We start from the raw sequence: 12,894 nt of genomic DNA on the forward strand, positions 1-12,894 counted from the left end.
ATGCTACATTGCTTTTAAGTTCCTCATGGATGAAGAATTCTTGAAGGCAAGAAGAATTTCTTGACTGGCTATAAAACTAAGACTGACATCAGTTTTCATTTGCTTCGTAGAATGAGTTTGTATATCATGCTTTAAAAGAGGACAACATGTTTTGTATAATGTCTTTACTTACAAAATAAACAAAAAATTTTTATAAAAGCAACAGGAGGCATTTACAAAAGAATGCTACACAACTTCATTAAGAATTTCAAAAAAGTGCTAAGATTAAAGTTATAGTTCCCCTAATTAAAAATATATAACTGACTTTATTCTGTGTAAAACAAATTCAGGTAATTTCCATTCGACGCCTCAATCACTAAATGTGCAAATGTACATTTAAATACATTATATGGGGGGAAAGCACCTTAAATATTTTTCAAAATTGCTCTTTTATAGCATAAAGGGTGAATAAATGTCCATTTTCAGTTTAGGTGAACTATCCCTTTAAATACAGATAAAGTGGCCTCAGATAAACATTGGAAATTATCTTATAATGCAAGTGTCAACTCTGGACATGAAACTTCACATTTAAAAATGTTACATTTAACAGATATTTACATTATAATTTGTAATATTCTTAAGGGATAAAATCAGGACTTGGAAGCTGAGCTGGGATCAGACGGCAGTTTGGCTTCTAGCAGTAAAGTCTCAAAATCAGGTGAACACACCAGTTTGTGTGTGATGTTTCCCAGCACAGTCATGTCCCCGGTCAGGCCCTCTGACAGACGCACACACACAAGTTGCTGCAGATACAAAAACAATCATATCCCATGAAACACACTTCATGTTAAGAGATCTTCAGTCCATTTGAAGGACACCTCACTCGAAATTATAAAAACATATATACTCATAATAATAATCCCACTCCAGTCCATCAATTAAAAGCTTGAAGAGTAAAAAAAAAGCTGTGTTTGTAAGAAACAAATCCATCATTAAGGTTTTAACTTTAAATACCAGTCTATAAATCCATAATAATTAATAGTCTTGATGGTTTATTACGAACACAATTTTTCACTTCACAAGATGTTAACTGATGGACTAGAGTCGTGTGGTTAACTTGTGGATTATTGTGGTGTTTTTATCAGCTGTTTGGACATACTGACGGCACCCATTCACTGCAGAGGATCCATTGGTTAGCAAGTGATGTAAAGCTCAATTTCTCCAAATCTGTTTCTTCTGAAGAAACAAACTCATCAACATCTTGAATAGCCTGATGTTGAGTAAATTTTCAACCAATTGTAATTTTTGGGTGAACTATTGATTTAATAAATTAAACAGATCCAGTCGACTTCAACATTAGCCGTGCAAAAATATAAACACCTGAATGCAACCATAAAGCCCAAACTCTACTTTCTTCCATGAAATAAAAAAGACATTTTATAATTACACTGATCAATGGATTCAAAAATCAACCAAATTTATTGTAAAAGTGGTCCATATGACACCAATTATATAGTTGTATGAAAACTTTTAAGTTTACTTTAATGGTGATTTGTGATTAATGGTACATTTTGGAGACTAGCAGGGCCAGCTGTCACAATTTCACTATATGTAAAAAAAAAAAAAAAAGATTTTATATATATATATATATTTTAAAGAATAGCAATTAAATAATGGTTATAAACATGCTGAAACTAGATGAAAGCTGAATACTGAAGAATGACACTGTTTACATATTCTTGCATTATGTTTCCAATATATATTTGTTTATTAATATAAACTGATCTTACAGATGTTTTGGTCATTATGTCGAACAACTTTATACTGATGTGTTTTCAGAACTGAAAAGTTTTTTTTTTTTTTTATTCTGCTACATTGCAACTATTAAAAATGACAAATGCATTAACTCACCTGTAGGAAAGAGAAGGCCGCTCCCTCTGAGACATCTAATGTAACGTTTCCCATGACCAGTTGGACTTTACCAGACTTTCTAATTTGCAGTTTTCCAATCAGGCCCTCTGAGAAGTCAGACAGCATAGGTACAGCGGCTTTATCAGGCTGATCCTGAAGAATGATATAAACACAGCATTAAAATCCTTAAGAGGACACTGCAGATGACAATAAATGAATGTGCTTTGAAATCATACTATGAAATTCCAGTGCGAACACACATTCATAAAAAACGTTTCATAAAAAACAGCCGAAAAAGAATTTGGAAAATAATAATGAAAAGTTTAACTTTCAAAAGAGTATCACAATATACAGTAAATATAGGATATGACACCTTATTAAGGCACAGTATGAAATCTTACAAGAGCTTTAATTTGCGATGAGCGCTTGTCTTCGGTCTTGCCATCCTTTCTGGTTTTCTCTAGGCTCGAGGTTTTAGGTTGACCGGGTATGGTATCAGGAAGTTGAATAAACAGTAGTTCTTCCTTATCTGAAACACTCAGCTGATGAAACAGCTCTCCAACCGTTGGCTGCTGCGGGCATGCAAGCGTGCCCCTCACTGGCACAGAGTATGTCTGCTCAGCTCTGGCTGATTTCAGTGCGTTATTAGATGCTGTCTCTTCTTTAACTGCAGAAATATCTTGGATTTAGTTCTTTGTTTACTGTAAACGGAACAAAAACTAGCATCAAAACAAGCCATAAACTGTAACTTACATGAACTAGCTGCATCCATTGACAAAAAGCTGCATGACTGATAGAATGGAAGTCTGATTGGTCTTTGCTTGGGATCATTTTTTAATCCAGGATCATCCAAAAACTGCTCAATTAAAGCAGGAAAAATATTAAAATGCTACTGATTAACTTTCAAGACTCCAAGAAATACGTAAAACGATAAAGGCTCGTTGGGGCTTACATCATCTCGTTTGAGTTTTTGCAAGATTTCATCGTCATCATCCTCAGTATTTTTCTTTTCCTTTTTAAGGCATTTTGTGACAAGTGCAGGATCACAGTCACTCAGGGTAGAGCTGCTCCAGTTACCTGTAAGATCAAAAACAGGCACACAAAAGTGACTTGATGAAATTGTATTTGATATTTAATATTCATTGTACTGCAATGAGTCAGAAGTCCCAATTATTTATTTATGTATTTCTATAGCACTTTTCACAATGCACATATCATGCCTTATAGTAGCATTTTGCAGATCAGATTGAGGAGCAATAATGTTTGATATAAACATCAAGCAGTTGAGATTTGTTATAATTTATATTTTAATAATAATTTATACTATTTGCAAATAAAGTTGGATATACTTATAAATCAAACTTCATATATAGAGCTGTGCGATTAAAAAAAAAAAAAATAACATTGTGACAATATAAACAGCCAAACAGTTGCGATTTTCTATATAGTACAATATTGCTGCATTACGGGAGTTTAATGTATGTACATAGGTAAAAATAAATATGCTTACAGTAGTTGTAAGTTGGCGTTATCATTTTGTTTTACATAGTGATACTGAGGATTATATTGAGAATTTATAATGACTTGATGTAGTGACAAGCCTAATTACTACATTGGGAAGCACATCACCATTAAGGTTAAATGATGCATAAGAATGACAGGGTTAAAACTGCAATCATAACACCCACCCCTCAACAATTTAACAGAGTTAACGGAGTCAGTAACTGAGTGCTTTAAAAATGTGCTTTACCTGGCTTCCTGTAGGTGTCTGCTGGACCCTGCTCAAAGATGGAGTGAGACTGAATTGTCAGAGGCTTTTCTCGCCACCGTCTCTCTCTTTGTCTGTCTTCCTTCTCTCTTCTCTTTTTCTTTGGTGCAGTGTGACACTCCTCCTGTAACCTCCAGAATACAAGTGATTTATACAGTAAAGCCACAAAGAGATATATATATATACTGTGTGTGTAATATATATATATATATATATATATACACACACACACACACATTTTTTTCAGATAAAAGCTGAAGATTAAATGAAAATGAGTCTCTTATTTAAAATCTGGGAGGAAAAAAGGGTTTGAACTACTTATTAAATTTCAGTTAACGGATTAAAAACTGATTCAGCTTTGTGTTTGTAACTTCAATTAAAAATGTTAAATGGGTCTTATGATGTTGCTAAAAAGAACAATTTCGTGTATTTGGTGTAATTAAATGTTTTTATGCGATTTAAGGATAAAAAAAAAAACATGTTATTTTCCATATAATGTACATTATTGTTTCTCCTCTATGCCCCGCCTTTCTGAAATGAGTTTTTTTTTTTTTTTTTTTTACAAAGCTGGTAGGTCTGAAAAGCAAGGTGTGCTCTGATTGGCCAGCTATCCAGTACGTTATGATTGGCTGAATGCTTCAATCGTGTGACAAAAATATTACGCCCGTTACTATACGGTGATGCGTGTCCTGGTCGGAACACCGGCTCGATGTGAAAAAAACAATAAAACCCATTACATCTCCACAACATTGCGCCGGCAGCAACAGCAAGAATCAAAGGTTATGCCTTCTTTCTTTGTGTGAACATTTTGGTAGCGTTATGCAAATCTTCCCACATTGTGATGTAGAAATGTGGGGGCGTGTTTATATGAGGCGTTTTAGGAGGACATGGACGAGTCTTAACTTTTAAAAAGAATATCTCTTTGGGTTTGAGACTATAGTCTCAGCAACTTTACAGATCTTCTTTATGCACCAAGAGTTTGTAACACTCCAAAGAGAAAGGAAAACTTGAAATTGCATCAAATGACCACTTTAAGGAAATATGAACATGGCAAGTATGACAAATAAAGTTTATTACAAGGTTTAAAATACTTACCCATCTTTAGTTTTGCGAATAGAGTGAACATTCGGTACAAAGGTTTTCTGTAGGAAAAAATAAATAAAAACTAATATATATATATATATATATATATATATATATATATATATATATATATATATATATATATATATATATATATATATATATATATATTATACTAAATTATCTACATCAGACAGCCCTCTATCTAAAATTGGAATAGTATTTAAGATGTTGTACTGAAAACATTACAGTAAAATATGTATTATTTTCTATAAAGCTGCTTTTAAACAGTGTGCATTGTGAAAATAACTCCGACTTCATCTAATATCTTTGTGTTTTAAACAAAGTTTAGAACAGCATCTGATATTGAACCATTGACATTAGAAGGTGAAACCTTTCTATAGCCACCCAGAGTCAGATCTCTGGAGCGCAGAGAGGTCAGTCTGCCTGGTGGAGGTGGATTCACTGATACTCGGCCTGGCAGTCCTCGACCCAAAGCAAATGATGGTCTGAAAGAGGCAGATGAGCTGGCTTCTGCATCCACATCTCCATGTTCAGACATCCTGTGAGACCCAGAATCACTTACTGAAAACAACAACTCCTAGTGAGATGCCTTCATAGACATTTGTTTTGGTGATTTCTCAGAGTGGTACAATGGCAAAAAGAGCCTCGGAGAGTTATGGGTGTTATATAAAACAAACGTTCATTCAAACACAATTGCTGCGCGCGGCTCCATTTTGTTAGCAACCTAAGCTATCAAAACAAAGCCTTTAATACCAGTGTATGCCATTTGCACCGGCGGATTTGGAAAAGCGCTGGAATCATGACGGAAATACTTCTGTACCGAATAACATTAATTATAAGTGAAATTAAAGACCGTACGTACTTGAAATTGGTGTAAACACTTTAAATCATATCTGTTAAATTCGTCCAGCTGACAGCTAACGTTACATCCTTGCAGGATCATCATTGGTCACGTGATACGGATTTACCAAAGAATAAACTCACAAAAGAATTATATTTAATTATACATGTATTATATTATATTACTCTCTACTGTTGTTATTTTATCACATTAATGAATAATATATTTTAATGCATAATATTGTAAAATGTTTTTAGTCTATATTCATCTCATATGGTCTTATATTGTCATAATTGTCTTACTATTAAACTAAACTATTTTATTACTTCTATATTATTAATATTGTGTTACATATTTAAACATCCTTTTAATGTTTAATTAATAAATAATTCATACTTTGGCCTATATAATAATAATGTATAGCATTTATATTGTAAAATATGTAAAAATTATTTTTAGACATCTTTTGTGGCTTTATAATTGCCTTGACATTAAACTGTGTGTGTGTGTGTTGGAGCAAAACTCTGCTGGGCTCTGGTCCCCCAGGAATTAAGTCTTAGAACTCTTGTTCTAAGGTGTGCAATTATTTTCAGGGAAACCCACGGCAAACACACACACACACACACGGAAACATACACGAGCACAGAAACGTCTTATCAGCGCTGCTCTGTCGATCAGTAAAATAGTTTAGCTTAACTTAAAAGCTTCTTGATGTTTCGCACTAATAATGGCGCTGTTCTTGAAGATGAGCAGCTGTGGATAAGATGCGTAAGAAAATAATCCTGCTAATAAGTGTGTTTTAAGGACAAGACCTGACGAATGTCTTTATATACAACATGTGAAAAATATGTGAGGTGTGGTAACCGTGGTATAAGCGGTATAATTTATCCGGTCCATTGAGTTTTTAGAAAATAATGCACACCCGAGGTGTAATGGTTAAATAAAATAATAAATCAATTTTTCCATACATATAAATATTTTAATATTATATTGTTTTATATTTTATTTATTTGTAGTAATAAATAGGTACATTTATTTGGAACACATTTTTTAATAAATGAAACGGGGGGGGGGGGGGGGGTTGCAATTGTTGCGGCAAATTATAATTGTAAAAGTAGTTTAGCTTTATTTCATATAGTCTTATACGGTGTCTTAAGCTGTTTATTATTAGTATGAAATCACCACTCATCAGATCAATCATTCTTGAGTAATTCTGCTGTGTTCTCGTGTTGTATGCTACATCTTTTAAAAAAACTTCCCCAGTATTATATTTACCTAGGCTATTATAATAGTAAAAATACAAATATAGGCCTAACGATTATATATTATAATAAAACAGTTCTATAAATAAATCTATCTATAGCTACATAGGTTTTTAAACAAAGCATGCAGTAGTAAACAATATGTTGTCTAGTAGGCAGCTCACTAAGTTTTGTGACAGACCCCTTCTCGCCCTTCCTTTGGCTCATATTGAACAAAGGGCGGCGCTCTGCTTTTGCCTGCCCTCACTTTATACTCGTCGGGTCAGTGTAAGTCACACAGAGCCCGTGGCCGCGATGACTGGCGCTCACTCTCTGCGGGAATGATCTGATCTGACGGCTACGGAGAGTCAGCGGTGCTCTGTGAAAGTCATGGCCGCTCAGTGTGAACCCTTGAGCGAATACTTACAGCAGTCTGACCCGGGCTCCAACAGCGAGCGCAGCGCTGATTCCCCTCTGCCCGTGTCTGAGGATGACTTCAGCGGACCCACTGCACCTCCGGACCCCGAGTGGACCGAAGAGAGGTTTCGAGTGGACCGGAAAAAACTGGAGATCATGTTATTAGGTAAAACTGTTGTTTCCATGACAACAGTTGTCTTTTTTTTTTTTACAGAGTTTAAAGAGTTATAAACCAACACTCTGCAAGTAAAACTTAAATGTTTACTACTCCAATTGTTGGTTATAATTGTAGGCAACTGTTTATCTGAACAAACATAATAGTAATGTAAAATAGACTGCATCTGCAGAGCTATTTGTTTCTCTTCTCCTTTGTTCAACTCCTATGTATAATTCTATAAGTTTTCAGAAACATAAGTTTAAATAAATAGTATAATGAAAATCTTATCAAAATAATCTAGCTAATAAATCCAGACTAAAAGCCAGTAGTTGAGGCTCCATTGCTCAGTTTGCATAGAGAGCTTCCAAATGTTTTGAAGAAAGTTTGTAGTATTGTAGACTAGTATAGTTTGAAATTAGACATAACTACGTGTCATGTAATTTATACATATTTTAAGGACTGATTTATGTGTTTTTCTTATGATATTAGGCGTTTAGTGTAAAATCCCAATTTTGTTTCAATGTGAAGACTGTACTGTAAGACATGAACTGTGTGTGCAGTGAATAACTCAACCAATAGAGGCAGTGTTATTTCTGCTTTTGACATTGGTCTTGAATGTTGTTGTTTTTTTCTCAATTTGTTGAAGTAATTTTAAAACAAATGACAGTGTGGTCAACCGCTTAAGAAAAGTGGAGGATGAGAGTAAATGTAATTAATTTTTGGGTGATGAATTAACACGTTTTCGGCTTACGATTCTGATTGCATGTGATTTTTACTAGCCTAGCAGAGAACGGAGCAAAGAAAAATAGTTTTGTTTTTAAATTAATGGATTTATCAAGTAGTTGATAGAAATCGACAGGGGCCTCTCTGCAAGGATGGTAAAACACTTTGAAGCTCTCTGCTGTAATACTTTGTCCATGTCGGGTCATGCTTTCCATGTTGTTTCATGGTACCCAGAGCCGTATGAGTTCAGAAAGGGACATCATCATCATCCTACACTCACAAAGTCTCTAGGTTCAGTTAACCGCAGCAATCCTTCCTGCTGAGGTCATTCAACATCTCCTCACAGGGTTTTAGAGTGCATTTGGTCAACCTGCTTGCTGAAGGAATGCTATTAGGATTGGGAATTTTCCTAGAAGATGCACAGAGAAGCTTGTGTAAATTTTGAGATTTAATTGCCAGACCAAATAATAGGAATTCAGCATTACACAATTCGATTTAAGATCAGCCATAAAACTAGAGTACAAACATGAAGGGACCTTATGTTATATATCCAAAATAACCATTCTGTGATCCATAGAAGTAGAAAGCACTTTTATTGTAAGAAAAAAAAATTGAATAGACATTCTGGTATATCAGACTTTACCACTTTGTCAATGGATGTATACTTCATTGGCATCATTTATAGTCTTTTTGTTGGAGAAGGATTTGAAAGTTGTTAATCATAAGAGCAGTTCTCACATTTTAAAGTTCCTTGTTCAATCTTCACATTTAATATTTGTGAATGGAGAGAACTGCTCATTTCTGCTTGTTTTCAGCAAAGTTTACATCACAGGTGCTCGCTCAAAAAGCTCTTAGTTCATCAGATATAATGAGAAGAGTTAAGCAACATTCAAGATAAGTTTTCTGAAGCTTATTATATATCTTGGATAGGAACATCTATTAATCATTTCATTTTATAATTATTTTAGCTGGTTCATGTGGAGAAATGGCTCACGGTGTTCTTCTGGAATTCTCAAGAATCAGTAACGAATCGCATAAAGGAGGTCTGAATTTGTTTTTGTTCCAGATGTGTATTAATGATTAAATTTGTGTAGTCTATGTTGAGAAGGAATGTGTTCATACCAAGATGTATTGTGACCCATCTGTTTAATCTTACATTTACTGCACTACAGTGTTGTAGATTCGTTGTATCAAAAGATATACATGCTTCTGTGTGTGTGTGTATATATATATATATATATATATATATATATATATATATATATATATATATATATATATATATATATATATAGGACAATTGGGGCGGGGCAGAGAGCCATGGGAACGGAGCGAGGCCGGTGGAGTGATTGGAAATTAGCGACACCTGCTCGACCCACCGGTCTCGAGTCCCAAGGAGGAGATGGGAGGATATAAAACAGGAGCGACGACAGTGAAGGACGAGAGAGGACCAGGCCCGGGTTTTATTTTATGTTTTGATTTTGTTTGTGCACAGAAGTTGTCCGTGAGGGGCTGTCGCACTGTTTTGTCTTTATTTTATTATTCAAGTCTTCTTTGATTGTCCGCCGGTTCCCGCCTTCTCCTTCCCATGAAAGAATTGTTACAATGTATAGAATTTTTATTTTTTTACATTCGTACTTAAAGCTGCAGTCCATAAATGTTATCTCTTTGTTGCCACCTATGTTTGAGAACCTGCAATTGCAGTTCCTTCCATGCATGGGCTGTGATGCGGTTGTGATCCAAGCGCTCCAAGCAGCAACCTCCCACTCTCTCTTGTGAAACCCATACGGAAGTGACTTAACTGTAATTCATCGACTGGCCGCTTGAGGCTGGCTGCAAAAGGGAGTCAATCCCATAGACTCCCCATGTTAAAATGAAAGTGATGTGACATTCAGCCAAGTATGGTGACCCATACTCAGAATTCTTGCTCTGCATTTAACCCATCCGAAGTGCACACACACAGAGCATTGTACATTCACTCACCCCACCCACAATTCCTGCCGGCCCAAGACTCGAACTCACAACCCTTCAATTGCGAGTCCGACTCTCTAACCATTAGGCCACGACTTCCCCCATGCCAATGCCAAACTTTACAGCAGAAACTGTTTACTGTTTTGAGGTGAATGTGTAGCTCTCAGTTACCGCACCAGTAATGACAGATTCTAGCCTTGTAATATATGTATAATAAGTATATGTATATAAGTCTTGGAATATATGACCCAAACAAGAATTTTCACCATATATTGTCATCTGAACAAGTAACATTAAGTAACAAGTTTGCCATACTTTGCTTCGACCAACTGAGGAAAAAAGCATTACAATACATCGCGCTACCATTGGTGACGTAATCTAACGATCGATTAGCTCATATCACATCAAACCCTGCAAATTATTATTATTGTTATACTTTATTCTCAAATTATTAATGTTAACAACATCACACTGCGTGACTATGAGTCTAGTGTGTATTAGCATGTAACGTTAGATTTCAATTTCTGTACAGTCTAATTTCTAATTTTCCTCATCATTCGAATTTCATATTAAGAAATTATCTTAATCCAAAAAGCAATCTATGCTCCTATCGAAATGGTTGTCTTTAACATACCCATCTTGTGTAAACCTAGACGAGCTGTAATCAGAAGCACATTTAAAACTGGAATATAATTTAATTCACATGTTTCATATAATCTTTCTTGATTAAAATCCGGAATCAAAATATTTTTTTTTGACATTCAATTATTCCAGCTTCTGTGGGAATGGGCTATAATTAAACGATCTGCCACCTGCAGGACCCTCAAATGCGATATCCTAGTAGCTGGGACAACTTCTTTATGTGACATAATGACACAGTGCCATGCTCGAATTTCCCGCAGAAACCTATCTGTACTGCTCAAATTTGAAAACATTATAAATTAACGTATGTGAATCGGGCTAAAGTAAGGCGATAGTTTCAAATACTGGCTGGTTATGTACTTGCTCAAGTATTGATTTTGGATAATTTTTAACAAAATAAAGTTAAGGACTGCAGCTTTAATTGTGCTCGCTCATTTCTCACATTTTTACATTTCAATTGCATTTTAAAACTCACAAGTTAATCATTAAACACTAATAATTTATGTAACATAGTAACTAGTAACATATGAGGCAATTTAAATTTTTCAAGCTCTTGGTGCATGAAGAAGATCTGTAAAGTTGCAAAGACTAAAGTCTCAAACCTGCCTGCTGCCATTCCTGAGCAAACTCTGCACTGGTGGCACTCCGATCCCGCAGCTGAATCCTCTTTAGGAGACGATCCTGGCGCTTGCTGGACTTTCTTGGATGCCCTGAAGCCTTCTTTACAAGAATTGAACCTCTTTCCTTGAAGTTCTTGATGATCCTATAAATTGTTGATTTAGGTGCAATCTTAATAGCTACAATATCCTTGCCTGTGAAGCCATTTTTATGCAACGCAATGATGGCTGCACGCGTTTCTTTGCAGGTCACCATGGTTAACAATGGAAGAACAATGATTTCAAGCATCACCCTCCTTTTAACATGTCAAGTCTGCCATTCTAACCCAATCAGCCTGACATAATGATCTCCAGCCTTGTGCTCGTCAACATTCTCACCTGAGTTAACAAGACGATAACTGAAATGATCTCGGCAGGTCCTTTAATGACAGCAATGAATTGCAGTGGAAAGTTTTTTTTTGGGATTAAGTTAATTTTCATGGCAAAGAAGGACTATGCAATTCATCTGTTCACTCTTCATAACATTCTGGAGTATATGCAAATTGCTATTATAAAAAATTAAGCTGCAACTTTTCCAATTCCCAATATTTATGTAATTCTCAAAACTTTTGGCCACGACTGTACAGTATTTGAATAATGTGTTCTTTGAACATTAAAGCATGTCAGCATATTCTGTTACACCAAATACAAAAAATAATGATCTTTAAAAAAGCATCATATAACCCCTTTAATAACATTGTTAAATGTAATCAAAATGAATATAAATGTGTGGTGATTCCTAAACTATTTTTTTGTTTGTTTGTTTGTTTGTTTGTTTGTTTTATAAAGCCAAAATAGTATTGAATTTTGAATATCATATATCATATATTGGCTATAACCTAAAAATAATTATTGATGCACTGGTATGGGACAGAATTTTAGAATTGGTGCATCCATAATAAAATATGTTGCATTTTAGATGTTTTTGTTAGCTGATGAGGCAATTAAATTAAATTAAATTAAATTAAATTAAATTAAATTAAATTAAATTAAATTAAATTAAATTAAATTAAATTAAATTAAATTAAATTAAATTAAATTAAATTAAATTACCTAAAAGTGTCTATGATGTATCTTTATGATTATTAGAGCATTACATCATTATCTTAGCAACATGCTAATGCCAAACTCTATCGAATCAATTGTGGGAATATAGTGGTCAGTCAGAAACTCATGAGGTTCCTTTCAGTCAAGATTCTGCCTTAGATGGTCACCCACTAGATTTTTATACAGGGGCATAAATGTTAATACTATTTAAATCAGTTAGTCTTTGGTAAAGATAAATAGTAGCTATACAACTGAACTAACTTCCTCTTCATGCATAATTTTTTTTTAAGCTGATTCATATCCTGCTTTATTTGTTCTGAGACCAAATGGCAAAGACACATGGAAACAAGCGAGATGGATTCAGAGTTGGAGCAATCAACCCAATTGTTCAAGCTGTTCTGTAGGAATGCAGTGGTGTCTAGCAGTCACTGACT

General features: G+C 34.7%; 2 protein-coding genes across 4 annotated transcripts in view; one reads left to right on the forward strand and one right to left on the reverse strand.

The window, feature by feature from the left end:
• Positions 1-149: 149 nt before the first annotated feature.
• Positions 150-7,398, reverse strand: LOC132121264 (DNA-directed RNA polymerase III subunit RPC4-like). Of its 3 annotated transcripts, none has more exons than XM_059530492.1 (9): positions 7,275-7,398; positions 5,136-5,304; positions 4,754-4,800; positions 3,641-3,789; positions 2,843-2,967; positions 2,644-2,746; positions 2,292-2,557; positions 1,891-2,043; positions 150-782 (listed from the first exon to the last, which is right to left on the reverse strand). In XM_059530492.1, exons 2-9 carry the CDS (start codon positions 5,301-5,303, stop codon positions 630-632), a joined length of 1,164 nt encoding a protein of 387 aa, XP_059386475.1. In that variant the 5' UTR covers position 5,304; positions 7,275-7,398; the 3' UTR covers positions 150-629. The 3 variants fall into 3 exon arrangements, with proteins under 3 accessions (XP_059386475.1, XP_059386473.1, XP_059386474.1); XM_059530490.1 differs by lacking the exon at positions 7,275-7,398 and adding an exon at positions 5,628-5,729; XM_059530491.1 differs by lacking the exon at positions 7,275-7,398 and adding an exon at positions 5,628-5,719 and having other exon boundaries at positions 5,136-5,326.
• The window catches only part of LOC132121263 (protein bicaudal C homolog 1-like), a 97,717-nt gene continuing 91,884 nt past the window's right edge, over positions 7,062-12,894 (forward strand). Inside the window, exon 1 of the mRNA XM_059530489.1 lies at positions 7,062-7,430. Within this exon, the coding sequence (XP_059386472.1) occupies positions 7,238-7,430 (193 nt within the window). The 5' untranslated portion in view covers positions 7,062-7,237. The remainder of the gene's footprint in view (positions 7,431-12,894) is intronic.

This window comes from Carassius carassius, chromosome 39 (genome assembly GCF_963082965.1).
Source record: "Carassius carassius chromosome 39, fCarCar2.1, whole genome shotgun sequence".
In the NCBI taxonomy this organism is placed as follows: domain Eukaryota; kingdom Metazoa; phylum Chordata; class Actinopteri; order Cypriniformes; family Cyprinidae; genus Carassius; species Carassius carassius.